The following is a 26,815-nucleotide window of genomic DNA, read 5'->3' on the forward strand; positions in this document are numbered from 1 at the left end:
TTTTTGATTGTTGAGCTACTACTCTAAAGTGATTTAGAGTTTTTAAATCAAATATGGCGGCCAAAATGACGATGATGAAATATTAAAAAATGCGTTTTTTATTTTACAGGCAAACCATTCAAATTTGATTAAATTGGGGTCGCACAACTCGACTTTGATGTTTAAAGTAAGAATTTAAAAAAATACGAAGCATTTTTTTTGCTCGTGATTCGATTATCCGAAGTCCCATAAAAAACTTCGGATAATCGAAACTTCGGATAATCGAGTCTGGACTGTAGTTGAAGGGTCATCATTAAGCGCGACAATCGAAAATAAGATAAAGAAAAAAAATCGTGATTCGAGTATCTGAAGATTTGATTATCAGAAGTGAAACATTCAATATTACGCCCTTTTAAAATGTTAGTCTTGATTTGAAAATTTTGAAAATAATGTTTTCGAAAAGATCGGAAAATTTTACAAATATTTCATACATTAACATTGAAAATCGGACCATTAGTTGCTGAGATATCGACATTAAAAAATGGTGGGCTGTTTGGGTGAGACTTAGAAAACAACAATTTTCCTGTTTTTAAACCTTTGCATTGCAATATCTCAGCAACTAAAGGTCGTATCAACAAAGTCCGAAGAAGCAAAATATAGAGGATTTTCTCAGCTTTTCAAAAATATTTTTTCCAAAAGTGTGCAAACATGTGCACTAATTTTAAAAAATAAAAAACTGCGACTATTTACAAAAAAGTCACCTAAATATGGATTTAACTTGAAAACGGTGCACTTTATCAAAATTTTACTCAATTACTTTTTGATTGCAAATTTGATTTTACATCGAAAAATGAAGTTGAAAAAATTTTGCGACCAAAATTTCGATTTTTTGAAAAAAAATCAGTATTGATTAAAAAATTCATAACTCGGTCAATGATTTTTTGCACAACCTGGAAATTTCTGAAAAGTTGGCATTTTATGTCCTCTAAAACATATCAAAAAATAAAAAATAAATAAAAATAGTGTTTTTTTGCAAATCAAATTTTAGTGATAAAAAGTTAAATAAAAAATCACCAATTTTTTTTACCGTGTATCATTTTTTTTCCAGTGTAGTCCGTATCCATACCTACAACTTTGCCGAAGACACGAAATCGATCAAAAAATTCCTTCAAAAGATACAGATTTTTGAATTTTCATACATCATTTTTGTGTGGACAGCTGCCAAATTTGTATGGAAAATTATTCGCAATTCGCAATTCGCAATTTTCAGTGTAAGAACGGGCCTTGACCGATCTTATGCACTAGGTTCCCGACGAACACGCACTGCCCTTACACCTACATCTCACCCTTGCTCTGAGTCAGTACGAGCAGCACGCTAGAACACGCTTTGAGTGTTCGTGCCAGGCATGCACACCTTCTTTTCCGGTTACGCATTTTAACTCGGCCGGGGGTGGTACATTACGTAGGGTTTGATGTAAGTATAAGCGCCTAACCATTTAAAGTGTGCCTATCAACTTTCATTAAAGCAAACACTGTTTTATATTTAGTTTGAATTCAAAAACTAGTTGTTATTTTACTGTGTATTGTTTTCTCCTGAAATCATTCGTAGTGTTGAGTCGTGTTTATATGTTGCTATTTCTTTTGTCGCGGTGTTTTGTTACAATTTTTGGTCCTAAGCATTTTATAAAAGTTTTTCAAAAGTACAATAGTAATATTTCTGTTGATTCTTTGATCATTCCAAAAATTGAGTAAGGGCTCAAACCTCACTTGTTTTAAAGAAATGGGTGAAGATTGAAAACAATGGACAGTGAAAGAAATATATTATTGAAGAATCAATAGTAAAAGAAAGATAGTAATTAATGAAGTAGATAAAGAAATAAACAATAGTTAATAAATAGAGGCAACAAACAAGCTTAGATTGTATAAGGGCAATTTATAGGGCAGATGAAAAATTATTCAAATAGATAAATAAAGATAAACAAAATTCACATCGCTACCAAATTAAGGGAAAACAGACAGTTTGTTACAGCAGCATCAATTAGTAAATAGAGTGGAAAAGCGTTGAGAAATAAGAGAATCAAGAAAATAAAATCGAAAACAAATGGACGATAATAAACAGAAGGCGTGTTAGAGAATCAGTGAAACAAAATAAACAGAATATAGATGGTAGATAGAGAGCCTGGAGCCTATTAGAGGACGGACATCTCAAACTAAAGCACCAATCGAAGCACGAGAACTTTCAAACGGAGGTACCAATCGAGCAAAAGACAAAGGATTTTGCTCGATAGGCACCTCCGCTTGACAGCCTCCGCGCCTCGATTGGCACTTCAGGCCTGAGATGTCCATTCTCTAACAAGCTCCAGGCTCTCTAATGGTAGATAAAAACGGAAAGAAGAGAAACCCCGTTGTGCGATGTTTCAGGTACATCCACAGCAGTTGACTCAACATACTGCGAATCAAAACAATACCGTCTACAATCACAAATTACTTCCCTTTCCCACATTGTCGCGCCCCTTTCTTTTAGCCGTCTCGACTTTGACCCGCGGAGGTCAAAGGTTTACGATCCGTTTCCACAGGCCACCAGCTAGGTCATCATGAAAACCAAGCCAACGTGGAGGTAAGAAAATAGGACATTCGCAAGGAACCAGAGCTATACTGTTCTGATCAAGATAATTCGGATGATCTAACAGAACTACGGATGTAGTTAGTTACGCTCCTTCCAGGATGTTCCTTACGTGGACGTCAACCGAAGAGCACGCAACAAGGTCAGTGCCATTGCATGCTCTTAGGTATCAATCCTTGGCCTGCAATTTGTATGGAAAATTATATGGACAAACTAATGATGCAAAATGGCTTCTTTGGGCAGACCGAAGGCACCAAAAAAGTTTCAGTCGGATTAAAAAAATACAAAAATTAAAATTGAAGAAAAAATACCGATTTCATGCAAAAACGAGTTTGACATTATTTTTTAATGCAAAATTGAATTCGCAATCGAAAAGTATTTTACAGATTTATTGATAAAGGGCTCCGTTTTCAAGATATAGCCACCGAAAGTTTGATTTTAGCGAAATATTTGCAGTTTTTCGATTTTTGAAAATAGTGACCATTAGTGACCATTTCTGAAAATATTTTTTTTTGAAGCGTTGAAAAGTAGAGAGTTGCTCCCCTGGAATTTGGATCTTAGACTGCTTGTTGCTGAAATATAGCCTCTAAAAGTTAGAATTTGTGAAAATTTTGGTTTTCTCAGTGCCACTAGTGTAAACATTGTGCCTAATGTGAAAGTATATAAAAAATCAATTATATTTATTTAAAATCAAGTAAAAAAATTCATCGGCGATGTGTAAAAAAAAAATCCGTGGAACTATTTTTCCATGAGTTGTCATTACCAAAACTTTCAACTTCAATGAAGACACAAAATCGATGGTCGAAAAAATCATGGTTTTTGCTTTTAACAGGAAAGTATGCTCACGATTAACAATTTTCAATAGACTTAATAAAAACACATTTTTTATTTGGTTATCTGCTAACCCTTCACAGTAACATTGACGTAATATTGTTTTGAGGCAATTACAAGGCACGAGGAGAGTAAATTAATAAAACAAAATAAATACTTTAACAGGTTGGAAGCCGAAAGTATCAAAAGGCAACGTTACAGTTATTCTGCTGCTTAAAATTAGCAAAACATTTAAGAGTTCATGAAAACATTTTCTTCCTAGAGATTTTCTTTTTTTTTAAATGTAAAACATTTTCAAATGTTATATCTATTGTCAATAATCTGAAAATAGTTTTATTTTTTACTCCATTGTCGCTCGAAATCATAAGGGCATTTCTCGACGAAATCGGTCTTTTTTAATTTTAATTTTTGTATTTTTTAATCTGGTATAAACTTTTTTGGTGCGTTCGGGTGGCCAAAGAAGCGATTTTACATTATTAGTTTGTCCATATAATTTTCCATACAAATTTGGCAGCTGCAAAAATGAGGTATGAAAATTCGAAAATCTGTATCTCTTTAAGGATTTTTTGGTCGATTTGGTGTCTTCGGCAAAGTTGTAGGTATGGACAAGGAATACACTGAATAAAAAATGATACGCGGTAAAAAAATGGTGATTTTTTAATCAACTTTATGTCACTAAAATTGCCTTGCAAAATAACACTATTTTTATTTTTTTATTTTTTGATATGTTTTAGTGGGCATAAAATGCCAACTTTTCAGAAATTTCCAGGTTGTGCAAAAAATCTTTGACCGAGTTATGAATTTTTGAATCAATACTGATTTTTTTCAAAAAATCGAAATATTGGGGTCTCAAAAAAATTTCAATTCATTTTTTGACGTAATATCGAATTTGCAATCAAAAAGTACTTTAGTGAAATTTTGATCAAGTTGACCATGTTGAAGTTAAAGCCATTTTTAGGTAACTTTTTTGAAAATAGTAGCAGTTTTAAATTTTTTTAAATAAGTGCACATTACTAACATTTCAAAAGAGTTAAACATTCAATATTACGCCCTTTTGAAATGATAGTCTTGATTTAGATTTTTTGAAAATATTTTTTAATATTGTAAATCGAATCATTAGTTGCTGCGATATCGACATTAAAAAATGGTGTGTTGTTTGGGTGGGACTTGGAAAACATCAATTTTCCTATTTTTAAACCTTTGCATGGCAATATCTCAGCAACTAAGGGTCGTATCAACAAAGTTCAAAAGTGCAAAATATAGAGAATTTTCTCAGCTTTCCAAGAATATTTTTTTCAAAAGTGAGCAAACATGTGCACTAATTTTAAAAAATTAAAAACTGTGACTATTTTCAAAAAAGTCACCTAAAAATGGATTCAACTTGAAAACGGTGTACTATATCAAAATTTCACTTAAGTACTTTTTGATTGCAAATTTGATTTTACATCGAAAAATGAAGTTGAAAAATTTTTGCGACCAATTTTTCGATTTTTTGAAAAATCAGTATTGGTTCAAAAATTCATAACTCGCTCAAAGATTTTTTCACAACCTGGAAATTTCAGAAAAGTTGGCATTTGATGTCCTCTAAAACATATCAAAAAATAGAAAAAAAAATAAAAATAGTGTTTTTTTGCAAATCATGTTTTAGTGACAAAAAGTCAAATAAAAATCATCATTTTTTTTTACCGTGTATAATTTTTTTTTCAGTGTAGTCCATATCCATACCTACATCAATTTGGACAGTGAAAATCTATGCTCCACAACAATGAAATTGCTTTTAAATTTGTCTTAGTGACCATAAAGTTGAAATGAAAAAAAAATATCATGCACAAATTATGTTTTTCATGGCAAATTAGTATTTTCAACATGTGAATAAATTAATAATCGTTGAATTTGCGTTAAAAATCTTATTTCTAGCGTTATTTAACTTGAAACACTATTCACAACTCAAAGTTTTACAATATTTGAAGTGAGTTTTTGAAAAATGGTCGCATTCTTTGGGTGAATTTCATATGATACGAAGTTGTTTTTAATAATTTTTCATGGTTCCTTTTATGGTATGATTATAGTTATATGGTTAGATGACCTAATATTTTAATTAATTAGATAAAAATAATATTCATGGTGTAAAAGTGGTTGAAATTAAACGATATTTTTTCATATTTAGAATTTATAACTTCAAACAGTTATTTCTCGAATACTTTTAAACAAATTCTTCTCGAACAACCCTTTTTTTAATATAATTATATCAATTCAATGTTTCATCCATTTTTTTAATAGAAACAAAAATTTTGAATATCTTATTTTCAAATGTTATAACAAAAAAAATAGTTTGAATAGGTTGTCAAAAATAAAATCGGCAATCTTCATTCCATAATAGCGTAATGTTTGTTGTCCAACATATAAGCAAACAATATTCCTAGTTGTGAATGCTTCAAAAAAAAAAAATATAATCTGAAATAAACCTTGACATGAAATTTATAGTCAAGCTGATTATTTCAATATGAACAATAGATTGAAATGAATAAACTCAAACAAGGTTCTCTAATTATTATTTTTTGTATGATTTCAAAACATTTGTGCCAAAAACGTAGGAAAATGTATACTTCCGCTTGTATTTCGGAAATTCCCGGGAAATTTACAAATTTCCCGGGAAACGGGAAATATTTTTTTCCGGGAAATCCCGGGAATTTTTTTCCCGGGACGGGAAATTGGACGCTCTAGGACAAACTAATGATGCAAAATGGCTTCTTTGAGCATACCGAAGGCACCAAAAAAGTTTCAGTCGGATTAAAAAATACAAAATAAAACAATCGAATGACCGAAATCTGAGAGAACTGGTCTAATGCAAAACCAAAACCAATCTTAATCAACCTTCCACCTCCCCCTCCTTATCTTAATCAAGACTTAAAACAAAACGCATTAGTTTAGGCCTCACAGTATCTCAAACTCCAATCGCGCCCAGTGTTTTGCGCCGTTCCTACACGATCACATCTTATTCATCTGGGTCTTGGTACTACTGGCCCCGATTCACATCGTTTGCTCTCCGTCAGTCGGCGGTGTGGCAAGGCCTTTCGGTCGCGTTCGGTTCAGTGGCCTCGGCCCAATCGCTGCCGCCGCCAGAGGCCGTTTTGCGGCATTCATTATATCATTTATTAGCAGAAACGCAGTCGTTTTTTTTTTGCCCATCAGACTGTTAGGCTCTAGTGTTTTGGGGTTTTTTTTTCTTTGGCATTGTTTGTGTTTGTTCTTTCGGCGAAAAAGCTTAGAAACACACGACCACCACCATCAATATGGATTATGTGCGGGCAAACGAGGTTCGGTTATTGGTTCATAATTGGGCAATTGGTGCCCGAAACAGTAATAGATATTTGTTAAAGGCGACCGAAGCCGGACGGTCCAGAACTTGAAGGAAAGCGAAATGGGCGATTTTTTTTACGCGAAGTAATCGAATAAAAAATAACGGCCAAACGACCACCCCATGACGACGACGATAGGTTTGGAACCCTGATTGAGTTACACCACACATATGTCTGCAATGAGTGCATTGGGAGTGGTTATTTGAATTGTTGCAAGATCATTGTTGCAATGATGCATCCAAACGTATTTCTTTGAATTTTGTTAAACTCATGGTAAACATGCAAGATCAGAACTCAATTGAATTTAGTTAAAAGGAGTAATACAGATTTTTACGGATTAGAACCATAATCCTGGTTATTAACGGCGCCCGCCATGTCACAATGCAGATCTTGAGGGTGAAGAATAAGCAAATCAACCTTTTTTGCCCCTTTTTCAAATGCAACTTCGAAAGGTATTAGATGTCACCAAAGACTCAAGTGTCGTTTACCGACACCCCTCGGGGGGTAAATACTGTAGAGAGTAACTCTGTACCCGTTTAGCCCCCCTTTGACAACGTAATTGCATATGGCGAAATTATGCTCTCTTGACAGCTTAATCATGGGAAAGAAATCCACTCACTTTCAGCTCGTAGGCGCCCGCAAAAACACGCACCTGGATCCATATCTTAAATGGCCAATTCACTTAGCCAGATGGGCACCCGGCCAGGTTCCCACACCGTAGGTAGGTAGCCTAATGTGTGGATCTGCTTCGCCGCAGTGGCGTAACAAATCAAAATGCACTGAGTTGAGTTAGAAGGCGATTAGCGATGCAACTTTGTTTGAAAATAGCGACAGCGAGCAATGCTGGTAGTTGGAAAGTACATTGAAACTAAGATATTCTTAACAGCAGTACCATTCATAATTCGAGTACCGTAAGTTTGACAGTTTTACAAAATATTTTGAAAAAGGTAACAACAATGTGTCAAACAAACGAAATTGCTGCAAACTAAGCACTGACTCGATATTCACTTACAAAAAAAAAACCTTTCAAGATGACCCAGTTCTTAAAATTTTTACCGTTGGCAACATGCAATTCATGGCGATCAATCAAATGCCACCGCTTTCACACGGCAGCGTTCCATCGTGGTGAAGAACTGCAAATTGGCCAGCATATATTTCATCAGTTCTTGGCGTTTGATGTATCAATATTTATAAGCGCCAGCCACCTTTGAAATTTGCTTGCTTTTGAAGAAGAAACAAGTCTCAGTAAATGATGATGAATGTTTTCTATTTGACCTTGGATGACTCAGGTTATGAAATTCGCATTTATCTTGTTTAGTTTATCTCTGTTTTTGATAGTACTTGGCCTATTCTACTACCTCCTTTCATTACATTTTGCCTTTCTAATTATTTCATGTTTTTACAGTCACTTTCTCAATATTCTTTTGCTTGTTTTCACATTTTTGCTCTAGAATAGCTAAATTGCAAAAAAAAAACAAATGCGTAGAGGCTTAGTCTGGGACACTACAAATATTACTGCATACTTCATTTTACTTAAAATATAGGAAATGTTAGCATTTTTTCAAGATCAAAAAATGGTTGAAAAATTATTTTTTGGCGAATTTCTAGATCGAAGGCCGTCTAGAGGTGGGGTTGGGTTTCGATAAATTTCGAAAAAAAACTGAACTACAAAGGTATCACATTCAATGATTTATTATATGGCATAGCTGTAATTCATGATCAAAATGCTGAGAAAAGGTATATTTCCCCTATTTGAGTTTCTGAAAAAGTCGGGAATTTGAAAATGGGATTTGAGTGGTCACCCTGCCTCGTGTCTCACATCCATGTTTTAGATGATAAACATGTAAGACACGAGGCAGGGTGACCACTCAAATCCCATTTTCAAATTCCCGACTTTTGCAGAAACTCAAATACAGCTTTCATAAAGTGTTTTTGACTGTTCCAAAGTAACGAATAGCTCAAATAGAAGTGAGCAAGCAACTCTCCATTGTTGATGTATCTAAAATGTTGATTTAGTAGCGAAAAACTGCAAAAGTGATGAGAATTGGTCGAACGGCCTAGAGTGATTAAAATAGGTATATTTCCCCTAATAGGTCTGTCTTATCTAAAAAATGATTTGAATCAAAAACCTCTTTTAAGAAAGGCAATATCAACCATCGAAAAAATATTTGAATGAATTATAACAAATCAAACTATTGACTATTTTCGAAAAATCAGAAACTTAATTATTTTTGTTCAGTTGGTTAGCAACGATTTTATTCAAAGTTTCTAATTTTATAAATTTTTATATTGAATTTTTTAATCAATGTTGATTAAAAATTGTTGTCCGTATTAGACAGTTTTTTTTTCAATGAAAAATTCAGTTTGATAAGTTTCCATGTTTCACCACTTATATTTGCAACAACTTAAATCAAAATTACTTGAATATTTTCTTTGCAATTTCAATGTTTTTTTCTTGTTTTCAAAACGAAAATAACTCCATTTTTTTCATTCAGAACGAACAACGATTGGATTTTATTCGATATTTAAGTTTTCCGATAACTAGAATCCAGCTTTATTTATAGTAATTTACCCATACTCACAGAATTAATAAATAAAAAAAAAATATTGGAAATGACTGAATGAATTTAGTTAATTAATAAAAAAAAAACATTTACCCACAAAAAAACCAAATTCCAAACTCAAGTTAAAGTAGGGGAAATCTACCTTTTCCAATCAAACACCTATCTTCGTCATATGGAGAGTTTGATGCTCGATTAAAGCTCCAAAAATACTATTTGGGCTATAAACTTACCAGCAACAGCACCGCCTCGGGTAAGCACGCAAATGTATGCCACTTACTGGCCAAAAAGATCACATTTAATGCACTTTTGATCATAATTTGTATTTTGCGAGACCACTTCTCTTTTTTTTTTATGGCACACACAGTGACACACACGAGAATCCCTCAAACGCTTAATGAATATCGCCAAAATTAACTTTTCACTTTCGCTTACTTTTTCACGGCGCTTAAGATATGAAATTGCTTCCAACTACCGGCAACATGTTCTTTTGATCATTAGTAAGGCACTCACTTGAAGAATAATCCCGAAAAATGTAATAAATTAGCAAGCGCCATCAAAAACAAACGCGCCAAGTCGTTTGACGTTTCAATTTTCACTTTGCATTCCAATCGAAGGCTGAAGAAAACCGAGCGAGAGACGAAGGCAAAAAAGAACAAAGGCTGGCCGTCAACACCACCAGCAGCACAGCCAGCGATGCCAGGAAACTTTCCCTATAAATGCCACTTTTCGTGAGTGTTCGTTTGAACTGTCAGCGCAAATGGCAACACTCGACAGAGTGTTGGAAGAAAAACGAACTAAGCCGATATTAGAAAAATGGGCGTGGCCCAATGCATTCGCCTCGATTAGAATACCCTTGGGATTTTTTTGTTAAATGCTTGGTAAAGAAATAGAATAACTTTTAGTGAAAGTGAAAATAAACAGAAATGTTCACAAAAACTTGCTCTACTCGTTGGTGTACTTGGTTTTAGTAAAATTCAAGGGAGACTCTAGATTATCCAGCATCATTCAAACACGACCGCTTATTAGGATTAAAATGGGTAGATTTCCCCTATTCTTTCAAACATTCAATCAATGTGATAAAATGAAGCAGAATCATAAATTTAAGCTGTTAAAATTAGGCTTTATTTTTACATGAGTTTTTCATTAACTTTGTTGTTGTTTTAGAATAGATGTTACCTCATGTTTGATTAACAATAATAATAAAAATCTTTTGTTTTTTTCCCTTTTATTTTGCACCCAATATTTATAACACAGCAAAGAATTTAGTAATTCAGCTGCATGTAAGATGTCCTGGTGTAAAATTAGGGATGCATTATTTTATGAAATTCTATGTAATTTTACATCCTGAAATGTGTAGCTCACCAGTATGGGAAACATACTTGACCGAAATGTCAAGCTGATGTATGCGTTTATCCTTTCCATTCTTCATCGGTCTGTTGGACGAGCGGGCTAAAGCACCAGTCCTTACTGTTGGTGCTGGGTTTAATTCCCGTCGGGTGCAGCTTTTTTTTCGTGCTCACAAAAATTGTACATGCAGTGTGTAATATTAAGTGTCTTTTTTGACGAAGGTAATGTGCATGCTTTTGCATGCGATTTTACCATCGGATTTTTTTGCTGTGTAGGTATTTGAATGTCTTAAATAACCGCTTCATCCTCAAATAGATTGAAATATTAAAGAACCTTAAATTTAATGAAAAAATAGAGTGAATTTAAATTCATAATTATACAAAAAATTAAAATATTTTTCAAAATTTAGAAAATAATTTTCAAAAGAATATGGAATTCCCGACATTTCTCGACTTTTTGACAAAAAACTAGAAATTTCCGTATTTTTCCCAATTTTTTGCGGATTTTGGCAAATTCCCGACTTTTCCCGACTTGAGTGGCCACCCTGGACTAAAGATTGAAAAGTAAAAAGTGGAGAGAAGGTAGAAAGCGAGAAAGTGAGAAAACATCCTAGTTCAAACATATTAAAATATTATAATTGAAGAATTTAAAAAAATGAGCAGTTCTTTTTCAAAACAACAAATGCACCATGGGTCCTATGTATATATGACCTTTTGGAAAGTAAGTTAGAATTCCTGTTTGATTAATATTTTTGCTAGTTTTCCCATTCTTTATTTATTTTTAGTTTAGGGTACTTGAAAAACGTGTAGAGAAACAATCTTAAGCATTTTTGAAATTGGTTTTTCGTAAGTAGTCCGAATACCGATGCAAAAAAAGCATTGTTTACCATTGGCTCTTCCGTCTTTTTGAAAGCTAATCCGAGAACAGATCTTTAAATAGTTTAAAAGACTTTTTGGTTTCAAACATATTTTTATATTCAATCGAAACAAATTAGTTGAGTCTCAGTTTTTTTGTGGAGTGATCCAGTCTTCCAATAATGAGCAGATCTTTAAAAAGTTTTATGAGAACAAGTCTTAATTCGTACATTCTTCAAAGATTATTTCTGCAATCTTTCTCTGGATATTATAATTCTTTTTACATAATTTGTTCTTGTTTCAGCAGCTAGCTTTTGTAGCTTGCTGTTCATTTGAAACTTGTGAAAAAAACCGTTATGCTTAATTTGAAAAAAAAAAAACACGTTTTTGACCTTTTGTCATCAATTCGTTTGAATTAGGATTATTTTGATATTTATATAAATATTCATAACAGAACTTTGCCTTCGCTTATCCAAATAGTCCCCGTTGTCCAGCGAAAGAAAAATTTGCCTGCAGATCTTTCGCAATTGCATCATTTATTACTGCAGTAACACTTACTTCACGAGTTGCTGTTGCTGGCTAGTTCGAGGCAGTCGACCAGTGCGAGCGGGTTTCCAAACCCTAAAAACGCAGCCACAGAAAGAGCGAAACTTGCCGGAGGAGCCGGTTCTTTAAGTGGTGCTGCTACTACTACTACAACTACGGCCCGATAGTTGAAGCCGGTCTGGTCTGGTCCTGGTATTGCCCACCGTACCTTCTTGCGGGCTCTCGTGATCATCGTGACACAGTGCCTTGGATATTCAAGACAGAAACACCAGACCAGACCCAGTCTGGCTCGAATCGATCCCCCCCAAAGTTGAATGTTTAGGTGGCGTGGCGTTGTTTATTCGTTGCAACTGGCCGGCTGTTGTTGCACCATGTGTGCAGTTGCAGTGCAGCCCCTTTTAATTCGACGATATAGCCATAGCGTGTGGCATCTCGTCATGACGTAATTTGTGGACGAGCCTTGCAAATTTGGTTGAGGATTTTAACAACTCTCACTCACCTCTAAACGAACCGCAGTCACTGCTCGCCGAAAAGAAGTGCTCGTGCTGGTGTTGAGTTTCGACACCCATTTTGCTGTTATCACTGGCAACACTGGTGCCACCGCCTCCACTGGCCACTAACCCTGTGGGATCACGTTTCGTGCGTTTCTTGCTCTTGGAGCCACTGGTAGAAGCACTAGCACCACCGCTAGCACAGTTGTTGTTGTTGTTGTTTGAGGCTACAGCACTACAGTTGGTGTGGCTGGCAGCACTGGCGGAGGTCGTTGAGCCTGTTGTCGCGGATGCCCCTCCGCTCGATGGACCAGCGATCGAGCTGCGCCAGCTGAGTTGGGGTTGAGGCTGGGAAGACGCACTGTCGGTCGAATCTTCGAAACTGGAATGATAAGGAAGAAGAAGAGATGTCAACACTGGATTAGTAATCACGTATGTTATCTATCTTGTTCGCAATTCGCAATTTTCAGTGTAAGAACGGGCCTTGACCGATCTTATGCACCAGGTTCCCGACGAACACGCACTGCCCTGACACCTACATCTCGCCCTTGCTCTGAGTCAGTACGAGCAACACGCTAGAACACTACGGATGTAGTTAGTTGCGCGTTTTCCAGGATGTTCCTTACCTGGACGTCAACCGAAGAGCACGCAACAAGATAAGTGCCATTGCATGCTCTTAGGTATCAATCCTTGCCTTGGCCTGCACGAATGTTATCTATGTTGTTTGAATCAAATCTTATATTTGCTATATTAATTCTAGTTGAGCAATGCTCTACCAAAACCGGAAATGGATTTTATTTGTATTTTTTTATTTGGCTCAAACTTTGTGGGGGCCTTCCCTATGACCAAATAAGCTATTTTGTGTGATTGGTTCATCCATACAAGTCTCCATACAATTTTGGCTGCTGTCCATATAAAAATGGTATGTAAATATTCAAACAACTGTAATTTTTGAGTGAAATTTCTGATCAATTTGGTGTCTTCAGCAAAGTTGTAGGTATTGTTGAGGACTTTTGAGAAACAAATAGGTACACGGAAAAAAAATTGCAGATTTTTTCATCAACTTTTTTTTCACTGAAACTTAATTTCCCAAAATACGTATTTTTTGATTTTCGAGATTTTTTTATATGTTTTAGGGGACAAAAATCCGCAACTTTTGAGCCATAGAGAAACATGGTCAAAAAATCTGCCGCCAAGTTATGATTTTTTGAAAAAATAGTGATTTTTGAAAAAAAATTAAGTTTCATGCAAAAACAAATTTGACGTTATTTTTAATGCAAAATTGAATTTGAAATCGAAAACTACTTTAAAAATTTTGATTAAAGGCTCTGTTTTTAAGATATAGCCACCGAAAGTTTGATTTTAGCGAAATATTTGCAGTTTTTCGATTTTTAAAAATAGTGACCATTTCTAATTTTTTTTTTAAAGTTCAGAAAATTTGCTATAAAATTGTCTAAAAGACATTGAAGATTGAACCTCGGGTTGCTGAGATAGAGCCGCTTTAAGAAAAAGAAACACGAAAATTGAAGTTTTCTTAATCTCACCAAAACAACTCAACATTTTCTAATGACCATATCCACGGGTATGAATCTTCAAGCTATTTCAATATGGCGACTTGTAGCAGAAGGAAGTGAGGCATTTTCGCTATTTCTCACTGTTTTGTGTTCTGCGTGCACGTCTGCAAACATCGACCACACACATACTAACACAAAGCGCCACCAAGAGGCAAAAGGTAGTTACGAATATTTTTGGCACTTTCGTTAAAAATATGCGGTTTTGCAAAAACAAATAACAAAACCAACATTTAAGTGTAGTTCAACTGTCAAACTTGTAATTCGTTGCTGATTTGTTCGAAAATTTGTTAAAAATAATAAGTTTTTTTGCAGCACCCCTTTTGGACGGACATTTCTGTTGTCACCTTCTGGTTCCTTGGATTGGCCATGGATAATTTCACAGTGTAATAAACAGGACGGCTACCACCACGTGGCGCCACTGTTTCGAATGAGAAAATGATACAGGTTTTTCAGACGAGTTTCAATCCCGTGCCATATCTCAGCAAATAATGGTCCGATTTTCAATGTTAACACATAAAAAATTCGTGAAATTTTCCGATCTCTTCGAAAAAAATATTTTGAAATTTTTTAAATCAAGACTAGCATTTTAAATAGGCGTAATATTTAATGTTTGGCCCTTTTTTAAATGTTAGTCTTGATTTAAAAAAATTAATATATTTTTTTCGAAAAGATCGGAAAATTTCACGAATGTTTCATGTTTTAACACTGATAATCGGACCATTAGTTGCTGAGATATCGTCATTAGAATATGTTGGGTTATTTTGGTGAGATTAAGAAAACTTCAATTTTCGTGTTTCTTTTTCTTAAAGCGGCTCTATCTCAGCAACCCGAGATCCAATCTTCAATGTCTCTAAGACAATTTTATAGCAAATTTTCTGAACTTTTCAAAAAAAAATATTTTCAGAAATGGTCACTGTTTTTAAAAATTGAAAAACTGCAAATATTTCGCTAAAATCAAACTTTCGGTGGCTATATCTTGAAAACGGAGCCCTTTATCAAAAAATCTGTAAAGTACTTTTCGATTGCAAATTAAATTTTGCATTAAAAAATAATGTCAAACTCGTTTTTGCATAAAATTTCGATTTTTACCAAAAATCACTGTTTTTTTTTTTAAATTCATAACTCGGCGGCAGATGTTTTGGCCATGTTTCTCTATGGCTCAAAAGTTGCGGATGTTTGTCCCTTAACACATATAAAAAAATCTCGAAAATCAAAAAATACGTATTTTGGGAAATTGAGTTTTAGTGAAAAAAAGTAGATAAAAAAAATCTGCAATTTTTTTTTCCGTGTACGTATTTTTTTCTCAAAAGTCCTCAACAATACCTACAACTTTGCCGAAGACATCAAATGGATCAAAAAATTCACTCAAAAGTTACAGCTATATGAACCAACGACACAAAATAACTTTTTTGGTCATAAAGAAGGCCGTTTGAGCCAAATCAAAAAATACAAAAAATAAAAATGGTCGAAATCAGCCGATTTCGTAGAGAATTACTCAATAATGAATTATAGCCCGTTGCACATGAGGGATGTTTGGTTCAAGTCCCACCCAAATAGTAAATGCAACATGAAAAATCATTAAAAATTGCGAAATTCCAGAAAACTACTCAATTTGCCTCTTCCGTTTGTGGAAACAAAAAAAAAAAATCTTTAAAATATTGTAATGCATCAAAAAACTTTGATATCGTTTTTTAGATCGTAACATTTTGTTTTTTTTTTTTTTCAAATCGATCAGAAAATCAAACTTGATGATATAGTCATCCCACATATTCGGAACACCCACAAATTCGGAACACTTTTATGATAAGTTGTCAATAGCATGCCAATAGTAGCTTTTTTGTCGACCCTACTATTTTTAGAACTTTCATTTGGACATTATCTTGCTATTTCACTAGTAAAAGTAGTACTTTTTGAACAAAAAACTTCATTCCAAGACTATTTTGTCCAGAGCAGCAAAACACTGCCTCCAAATGGCCTGTTTCATAATTGTGGGATGTTATTGTGCCTCCCACAATTGTGGAACACCTGAATTTAACTGATATTTTCACAAAAAAAAGTTATCAAACCACGTATAAAACATCACTAAGCTTGAGTTTCATTGGTTTCAGTGTGTGAAGTCATTATTTGATAATAAATATGTACTCCTGGAGAGATCCAAAGTTTGTTTACATTCTTAAGAAAAAAGTGTTCCGAATTTGTGGATTCAAGGGTCAAAGTAATTATTCAAAAACTTCATATAAAAGTTAAAATTTGCAGATGTTCGATACAGCATTCGAAAGATCGCAAGAAAAGCTTTCAAATGAAGGTAAAAGCTAATCATTAAGTTCAATTATCGATTTGCTATGATTTTTTGAACATTGGCCGATCTGGAAACTGTTCCGAATATGTGGGATGACTGTACAGATTTTATTCGACCTTTTCATTAAAATAAAACTTCTCGGGTGCCGTAAACCGGGGTGACATTGATAGAGTTTCAATTTATTTCTGGAATATTTTCCAACATGCACTTAGGTAACCCTCACAAGTTCGTGCACTTTATTTGGAAAAAAAAGTTTTTTACAATGGTGTTTGAAAAAAATGTTGCCTTGAAATTGTTTATTTTAAGTTCCGGGGTGACTATTGAAATCATTGAAGAATTAGTTTACTCTCATTTCTGCCATTTCCCACGCATTTTTGTTCCATACTTCACGATATATTAGAGTCATTTCGGTGCTTAAAATTATCACCGCCACGCCCAATCTAGCCGCAGGTTGTCCTTTGTGCCATTCAAGAATTTCATGTTAAAAATAACTCCCAACAATTTATTTTTAAAGGTGTCGGCCAAACCACGAGATCGCGTCTGTCCATCGTCACCCGCTCTGAACACGTTTTCGCTGCACGCTGATCCAAGAAGGATCACTTTTTGTGCTGTCTAAACTTTATCGGATTTCGCCAGAGCGTTTTTTATGATCTTTTGGGTGCGCTATCAGCGTATTTCATAACTTTGATCCACATCTGTGCGCTGCTCCGACTTGGACTCCCACGACGATGGCCTTTTTCCGTGGCTGCTGCTGAAACTTTGAGCTCGAACTGAACTCAAGTGGAAATTTCTGAACGCCACCGAACACACACAATGTAGGTCAGTTTAGATTTTTTTGTTGTTGTTGGTTTGGGTTCATTTTGCGACTCGCTAGCCGGCTCTAGCCGCTCTGTCTAATTTTGATTCGCTTCGGTTTGACCAAAGTGTTGCCGATTTTTTTCTTCTTCAAGTTCGTGTTCTGTGCTCAACAGTTGTTTAACCCTGCAACAAATTGGTTAAACTTTTGTTTTAAAACTATTGATTTACCTGTCCACTTTTGGAACTTTTCAAGGTTTCAAAAATTACCTTTCGCTCGTGAGGTGGAGGTTAAATGCCGTTCAAACCGGTCACGTCACGCGGTCACTGTACACATTCATCACTCTTTTTTTGGCAAGCGAAAGAGCGAACGTCAGTCGGTTGATTCACGCAATTTACTTGCGTCCTTCAGAAGGCTGCCACCGCTCTATTGACATTTCGCGAGGATAAAAAGAAGCACGGTGGGGTTTCTTAGTTATGATTTAAAGTAAAATTAATTCAATAAAATCATTGCATATATTTATTTAAACTTTTTCCAACCTTAAACCCATAAATTGTTATTTTAAAAAAATCAACTGCAAATTATATTCAATTAAAAACTATAAACAGAATCGAAAACGTGTTTTTTTTTTTTTTTTTTTTTGGGAGGGTGATCCAGCCGCACATCGTTGATGTCGAAACCTCTAAACTGGGCCCTCGTCCTGTCACGTCCGTCAGTAGTCTTGTCGTACATTACAACTAGAATCAGATCTGCCAATGAATTAGTACACTTCGACCAAATAAACACTGACGCTGTATGGAACTGACTCTAGAATAAATGCACAGTTGTGTGTTATTCATAAGTCCAAAATGTTCAATTATTCATATAAGTCCAAATATTCATTTGCGGATAACTACCTAACTTGAATTGAATACAAGATTTAAAGCAACCTATCCGAAAGCTACTCTTATCTCAAATCCCCGACATTTTAATTATTAACCAAAAAACGTTTCTTTTAAAACCTGTCTGGCTTCTTAAAAAAAAATAACAGTTGATATTTTACAAGTCGTGAAATGAAAAAGAGACGACCATTTGTTCGTCAGAATTCCAGTAGATCCTCGATTCGCAACAATGGTCGATACAATCATAATCCGACAACCGTTAGTTCAACAGATCAACGAATTTAGTCCGATATCATTTCACTATTGATTGATCGAGACTCTATGGAAATTTTGACAAATCAGAATGGTTTTTATGCTACTTGAATGAAAATCACCGATTCTGATAGAATTACTAAATTCCCTGTTACTAATTTTGTCCCTAAATAACTAAAGGCAAAGTATAAAAAGTTGATATTTATAGTTAAAATCCTAAATTCTACAATCACTATTTTTTTAAACCCGCATCCTAACCTGACACCCACATTAAGATAGGGAAAAATCACATATGTAGCGGTTCATTGTACAAATGTGATATTTCCACTATCAGAGAACCTCCTTGTCTCGATGACAGCTTACCGGCCATCGATTAAGCCCTGAGACTACGCCAAAGTGGGTTCTCGCAGCATGAAGTGGTGTCCATGTGTAAAAATGGAAGCTTCAGCAATATACTGAACACTTCGATTTTAATTCCACATCGAATCAAATCATACTCTTTGCCAAACAAGCATCAAACCTATGACACTCATTATGACAAAGCCCAGGGAGAATCGAAAACGTGTATTTTGTTCTACATATAAAATGTGTAAATTTACAATTGAATAATTTAATGAAAAGGTGAAGCAATACGCATTATACATTGGAATAGTTGTAAAACAATCATAAGTAGGGCCATTCTGCATCATTAGTTTGTCCATATAATTTTCCATACAAATTTGGCAGCTGTGCATACAAAAATGATGCACGAAAATTCAAAAATCTGTATCTTTTGAAGGAATTTTTTGATCGACTTGGTGTCTTGGACAAAGTAGTAGGATGAATTCGGACTACACTGTAAAAAATGCTACAAATTTTGGTGAGTTTTTACATAACTTTTTGTCACTAAAACTTGATTTGCAAAAAAAAACACTATTTTTATTTTAATTTTTTTTAAATTTTTTATGTGTTCTAGAGGACAGCAAATGCCAACTTTTCAGAAATTTCTAGGTTGTGCAAATAATCATTGAGCGAGTTATGAATTTTTGAATCAGTACTGTTTTTTTTTTCAAAAAATCGAAAAATTGGTCGCAAAAACTTTTCAACTTCATTTTTCAATGTAAAATCAAATTTGCAATCAAAAAGTACTTTTTTGCAATTCCGTCGTGAAACTATTTACTTTTCCTGTCATTCTTGAACGACGAAATAGCCTACTTTTCTGTACCAAAAATAACAGAATCGAATAGCCACACTTTTCAAAATAAATGCTGAAAAGTTCTACTTTTCAGCACTCAAATGGGTGCTGAAAAGTTGAACTTTTCAGCACTTGTTTCGAAAAGAAACACTTTTCAACATTTTTTTGATTTAAACGATTTATTGACAAAATACATGAAAATTTTACATAAAATTTCACTCAGTGTGTGTTTTTTTGGAATTGCAAAAAATGTTGTATGGAACTCGTTGCAAAACTTGATTTTTTCAGCACTCTTCGTATTTATCCAAATCGGTGAACCTCGTTGGATAAATGTACGACTCGTGCTGAAAAAATCCTCTTTTTGCAACTTGTTGCATAAACTACTATAGTGAAATTTTGATAAAGTGCACCGTTTTTAAGTTAAGGCCATTTTTAGGTAACTTTTTTTTAAATAGTCGCAGTGATTCATTTTTTTTTTAAATAAGTTTACATGTTTGCCCACTTTTGAAAAAAATATTTTTGAAAAGCTGAGAAAATTCTCTATATTTTTCTGTTTTGAACTTTGTTGATACGACCCATAGTTGCTGAGATATTGCCATGCAAAGGTTTAATAGTAGTTTATGCAACAAGTTGCAAAAAGAGGATTTTTTCAGCACGAGTCGTACATTTATCCAACGAGGTTCACCGAGTTGGATAAATATGAAGAGTGCTAAAAAAATCAAGTTTTGCAACGAGTTCCATACAACATTTTTTGAAATTCCAAAAAACACACACTGAGTGAAATTTTAAGTAAAATTTTCATGTATTTTGTCAATAAATCGTTTTAATCAAAAAATGTTGAAAAGTGTTACTTTTCAAAACAAGTGCTAAAAAGTTCAACTTTTCAGCACCCATTTGAGTGCTGAAAAGTAGAACTTTTCAGCATTTATTTTGAAAAGTGTTGCTATTCGATTCTGTTATTTTTGGTACAGAAAAGTAGGCTATTTCGTCGTTCAAGAATGACAGGAAAAGTGAGTAGTTTCACGACGGAATTGCAAAAAAACCTTTATACCTTTAAATATTATTTTCGAAAAGATCGGAAAATTTCACGACATTGTAACATTGTAAATCGAACCATTTTTTTGGCTTGAGACCACTGCGACCATGTCTATTGCGGTATACTTATTTAGAACCATTAGTTTCTGAGATATCGACGATAGAAAATGGTGGGTTGTTTGGTACGACTTGGAAAACATCAAATTTCATGTTTTTAAACCTTTGCATGGCAATATTTCAGCAACTAAGGGTCGTATGAACAAAATAAAACAGCTAAATATAGAGAATTTTCTCAGCTTTTCAAAAATATTTTTTCAAAAGTGGGCAAACATGTGCACTTATTTTAAAAAATGATAAACTGCGACTATTTAAAAAAAAGTTACCTAAAAATGGCCTTAACTTGAAAACGGTGCACTTTATCAAAATTTCACTAAACTACTTTTTGATTGCAAATTTGATTTTACATCAAAAAATGAAGAAAATTTTTTGCGACCAATATTTCGATTTAAAAAAAAACAGTATTGATTAAAAAATTCATAACTCGGTCAAAGATTTTTTGCACAACCTGGAAATTTCTGAAAAGTTGGCATTTGCTGTCCTCTAAAACATATCAAAAAATGAAAAAAATAGTATTTTTTTTGCAGATCAAGTTTTAGTGACAAAAAGTTAAATAAAAAATCACCAAAAAAAATTTTACCGTGTATTAGAAAAAAAAAGTATTGGGCAAAAAAGCGAACCGCTCAAAGAGCCGGTTCACTGTTATGAGCGAACGAACCGTGGCTCACGAAAAAATAATCGCGGTCCTTTTCAAACTTCGGTCTTTTGAAAGAACCGTTTCAATATGGCATGATTTATGTTATAAATATAATTTATTGAATTTCCAAAAAATGTAGTATTAAAAAGTTCAATTCTTGCAGAAATAAACGCAATTTTAAAATTAATAGCAAATTTTCCAATACCATTTTTTTCGGATTAAAAAAAAGTTTATTAATACTTCGATATTTTGAAAACTAATGATTGCAATACAACTGGGGATGTGTAAAAAGCATTTTAAAACTCTTTTTTCATTAAAATGTTTAAACCATGGCCTGTTTTTTGCAACTTTGGCCAAAGTTGAGGGACATAAACTTCCAAAAATATTTGGTACGGCCTAATTTATAAAAGTCCAATGTGAACTAATAAAATCACACGATTCTTGAAAAAAAACCCTTGTCATCCAAATTTTGAAAAAGAGCGAAAGAGCCGTTCAAAAGAGCGGCTCTTTTTAAAGAGCGAACGAAAATGAGCGGCTCCTAAAAAAGAGCGATTTTGCCCACCTTTACCGTGTATCATTTTTTTTCAGTGTAGTCCATATCCATAACTACAACTTTGCCGAAGACACCAAATCGATCAGAAAATTCCTTCAAAGATACAGAATTTTGAATTTTCATATATAAAAACGATATGATATGGACAGCTACCAAATTTGTATGGAAAATTATATGGACAAACTAATGATGCAAAATGGCTTCTTTGGGCATACCGAAGGCACCAAAAAGTTTCTGTCGGATTAAAAAATACAATAATTAAAATTCTAAAAAAAGACCGATTTCGTAGAAAATTGATCTTCAGTGGACATAACTCGAGACAGGGTTGCCAAATCTTCAATGTTTTGAACTCGTTGGAAAGGTCTTTCGATTACGATGTGTCGGATTATGGATCCAGTCATTGTTTAGCATAGCATAGCATAGCATAGCATTACGGGTCTGCACCACGCTGTAGGGGGTGCCACAATGGTCAATTCAATATTCTTAGACAATTTGATTGCTGCCCGGTACAACCAAAAATATCTGAGAACGTAAATTTCCACACTGTGCTCCAAGGCTACGCCCATACAGTCCCGTGGGGATTTGGGAGGGATGTTTTGTTGTTCACTAGTGGCAAAAGTGCAGGGAACCCATGCGACTTTTAAAAGTGAACGGAATATTTTGGGAGGTTTGGAATGGGGTTAGGGGAATTTCATCGGGCCGATGAAAATGGTTGATTGCGTAATGTATTAAATGATTTGGATGTTTGTAAGTGTAAATGTGAGTCTGTAGTGTATTATCTAATAAGCATATAGTTTTGTAGTAATAATAGATAATAAGTATAATAAATATAGTTAAAAGAATAAATATAATAAATATTATAAATATAATCAAGATGATTCCAGGAAGCTGTAAAAAAATAGCAGTAATATAAAATATAAATACTCCAGATGGTTCCCGTGCTGTTTTAGAAAGTTTCGTTAATTTAAGCAATTTGATCATATATTGTATGAGAAGATGGTATGTTTCAAGAAAGGAATAGGATAAGGAATAATATGAACATTTAAATAAATTATATAGTGAGTAGATAAAATTACATGTAGACAGTTAAATTAAAATAATTCCAGGAAGCTGTAAAAAATAACAACAATTTAAAAACTAATACTCCAGATGGAACAAATAAAACAACAGAGACACAAGTATCCAACCACGCGGCTTCGCACCTTCCACAGAACTCGATATGAACACGATCACGAATACAGCACAAAAAGAACTCCACAAATATCCATCTTCCGGGCAGTGTTGCTCACCTGATACTCCTATCAAAATCCAGTCATTGTTTAGGTACATAAATTGAAGTGAGATCCGTCTTCAAAAAGTCCATTAATATCACTTAAGTGGTCCTAATTCGAGACAGGGTTGCCAGATCTTCAATATTATGGACTCGTTGGAAAAGACTTTCGATTACCTAACCAACGATTGGTCGGATGACGGATCCGGAAATAGTAATATAAAAATAAGTGAGATCAATCTTTTAAAAAGTACATACATATCATTTAACTGATCATAACTTGTGACAGGGTTGCCAGATCTTTTTTCAAGTTTTTTTTTGGCTTTTTGAAGAAACTATTGAAACAAGCAGATCAGGTTAGGTCTTGTTAACATTGCATAACATTTCTACAGGACCTAATACAAAAAGTGGAACTCTAACTGTTTGCGTGGAGTGGACCCTTAAGATGCATAAAACTCTCGACTTACCTCTTGCTGGACGTCGCCTTGACGTCTCGCAGCAGCTGGTGACGGTGGCAGACCACGGTTCGCCGCTCGCTCCCAGTTCCGATCGAGAACGTCACCAGCTCATGCCGGTGGCCAAGCTCGCCGACGAGGCTCTCCGAAACCTTGTGGATCAGAAAGCGGCGGTAGTTGTTGACCGGCGGAAAGATGAGGACGCTGAAAGTGGGAAAAAAACAAAGGTAAAAAAGTGGAATTTGCATCACAAATCGTGAACGATCATCAGCGTAAGAAGAGGAGGTACGGCGTCGGAAGGGGACGGATTTCCGCGCTAAGCCAATTTGAGGCAGATTAGCGTTGTTTACACAAATCCGATCGACTTAACACTGTGTATGCAGAGTGGTCTATTTTTAAAAGCCAATGCCTCGGCAGAAACACATAAACGTTCGATGCTATGGGACAGGTTTTACTTTTTTGCATTACTTTAATCCAGGGGTGACCAAAGTATGGCCCGCGGGCCAAACGTGGCCCGCGAGGTGATTTTTTGTGGCCCGCGGACCCATTTTGAATGATCATGTAAAATGGCCCGTTGACCATTTGTAGTGAGTTATAATTGAAATTTTATTCAAAACTTTTTTATTCTATTTTTTGCTGGTATAAATCAAATGATTTATCCATATTTTGATCCCCATTTTACGACACAAATATTTTGTTCAAAAATCTTTTCATTCGGGATTCAAATTCATTACGGTTTGATAACGAATCTGATTGATTACCATCTGATTCAGGCAGACAAAATGTTGAAATTGGAGAAATAAGGCCGTTCTAAAATTTTACAAAGCTTTTTCTGTCCAACCCTCCCTCACCCTTCAAAATCGGCTCGAAAAATAAGAGACAAATAATATTAAAAAAAAAAACTTCAAAATTTCAATGAAAATTTAAGAACAATTTTGAGCATGTTTGAATATATTCAAAACTAATTTGAATTATAGAATTTTCGATGAAGTGTTTTTACATTGAAATGCTTTTTTTGTCGAATCCTCATTTTTGGAAAATAATTATTGGTAATCAACTGTGCTGGGTGTATAATACATTTTCAATTTTTTTATTGACATGTGGATATTCTGGCTTGTAATTTCATATTTTTATTTTTCTGCCTTCACTCAATCATGGCTAGAGTGGAGAGACAAAAACTTTTTTAAATATTAGCATCGGCCTAATTGTGGGAAAATATTTTTGCAACGATTTTTCATTAGTTACACTAAAGATAAAATTACGCCGTTACATAAATTGTTCATATTTCATGTCACCAATTTGAAATTTAAAACAAACTTCAAAATTTCTATGAATTTCAACTCAATACATTTTTTTTAAATACACATAAACAATAAAATCAACAAATCTGATGGAAAAATGTAAATTTTTGATTGACATTTTTTTAAATAATGAAAATGTTCAAAAAATAACAGAAATTTCCAAATACTTAATACTTTTTTAGTATATTTTAAATAAAAATAATGTAATTTAATTTTTTAAATAATCTCTTTGTACGTTGTACGTTGTACGGCCCGCAAGCTCTTTTGAGCTTAAAATTTGGCCCGGCTTCCAGAAACTTTGAGCACCCCTGCTTTAATCAACTTAAGCGACCTGGCAGCCGGCCGGTATGTGGTAACGTAACTTTGAGGAAATGCTTGGAACGCACAGAGCCTTAATGTGCATTTGCCACGCGTGATCAATATGCAGGCTTGTGATAGATATTTAACGTTTTGTGCCACTGTGATTAAGCGATATTTGTTCGTAAAATTGAGACTTTCCTGTGCTGCAGCTATCCTCCGAGAGCCTACGCAATAAAGTTGTTTTGCATGATTGTTATCGCTGCAGAGTGTCACCGTTAGAGATTAGAGAGATGTTGATGTTGCAGAAATTATGCAATGTAGGAACACTCTAAATTAAACGTTTTTTGTTGTACACTTTGATTTGAAGCAATTATTTATGTTCATTCCTTAATAAAATTCAAGCCCGTTGTTCGCGTCAACGTTTTCAAAATTCCATTAGAACGAACAAACCATCACTTTTCAAGACACAAAACCTAGGAAGATCCAGCGAAGCATATCTAACGATGCAATAATCACACACACAGAGCTTTTATTGAAATGGTAATTAAAAGCGAGCTGTACTGCTGACTGCTGAAAAGAGGTACAGCAACAACGTATTTACATGCACATAATCTGGATCGTCGTCGGTCCCGCACAAGAGGGGGTTTGGGAGGTGTGGCAAACCAGCTGACGAACTGCAACTGCAACTGCGCTTTTGTCTTATGTGACCACCCACCAGAAAGCGGTCTGCAATTGCCTCGCGAGGTTTGTACTAACATATAAATTGATTTGCACAGTTAATGTTTTTTTTTTTCAATTATATTGATATTTTGAAATTATATTCAAATATTTATTAAGAGTTTTGTGAGTTTTTAATGAGATTTTTAAAGAGAAAATAATTTTAAAATGTATCTTTTCAACTGTGTAAAGACCAAGTCCTCAGGTGAGACTTATATATACACAAACGCGACTAAATCTGGTGTTGAAATGGAGTCTATTTTAACCAGAACTGATTGTGAAGGATGATGTAATAATGAAAAAGTTCTGAATATCTTGCCAAATTATTTCCTGTTTAAATGATTGTGTCCCCAGAAAACCATTCCCCCGAATACCATTCCCCAGAATGAACCGTTCCCAGAAAACCATTCCCCAGAATGTATTATTCCCCAGAAAACCATTCCCCAGAATGTACCGTTCCCCAGAAATATTTATCGTGGTGATTATAATTATTTCCAAAATTAAAAAAAAAATCCAAAATTTCCAAAATTTCCAAAATTTTCTTTTTTTCCAAAATTTCCAAAAATTCCATAGTTTCAAATTTTCAAAAAACAAAAAATAATAAAATTCGTAATCTTTGATTTTTTTAAATTTTAAAATTTCTTTTCTCTTTAAATTTGATTTTTGAATTCCAAACTTTTTGATTTTTTTTTTTAGAATTTTGAAAATGTTTTTAATTTGACTTTTTGACTTACCATTGACAAATTATGATCATAATATTTAGATCGAAAAATCTCGAACATGATGCGAGAAATAAAGATTGAAATATTACGCTCGAGTGCAATAATCACCACGTTAACTTGTGTCAGCAGTTATTACAA

General features: G+C 34.3%; 1 protein-coding gene across 1 annotated transcript in view; it reads right to left on the bottom strand.

The window, feature by feature from the left end:
* LOC6038147 (R3H and coiled-coil domain-containing protein 1) overlaps window positions 1–26,815 on the bottom strand; it is an 85,255-nt gene that overhangs the window by 42,967 nt on the left and 15,473 nt on the right. The window contains exons 3-4 of the mRNA XM_038260711.1: window positions 23,650–23,841; window positions 12,603–12,976 (exon numbers count right to left, since the gene is read on the bottom strand). Of these exons, the coding sequence (XP_038116639.1) occupies window positions 12,603–12,976; window positions 23,650–23,841 (566 nt within the window). The remainder of the gene's footprint in view (window positions 1–12,602; window positions 12,977–23,649; window positions 23,842–26,815) is intronic.

This window comes from Culex quinquefasciatus, chromosome 3 (assembly GCF_015732765.1).
Source record: "Culex quinquefasciatus strain JHB chromosome 3, VPISU_Cqui_1.0_pri_paternal, whole genome shotgun sequence".
Lineage (NCBI taxonomy): Eukaryota > Metazoa > Arthropoda > Insecta > Diptera > Culicidae > Culex > Culex quinquefasciatus.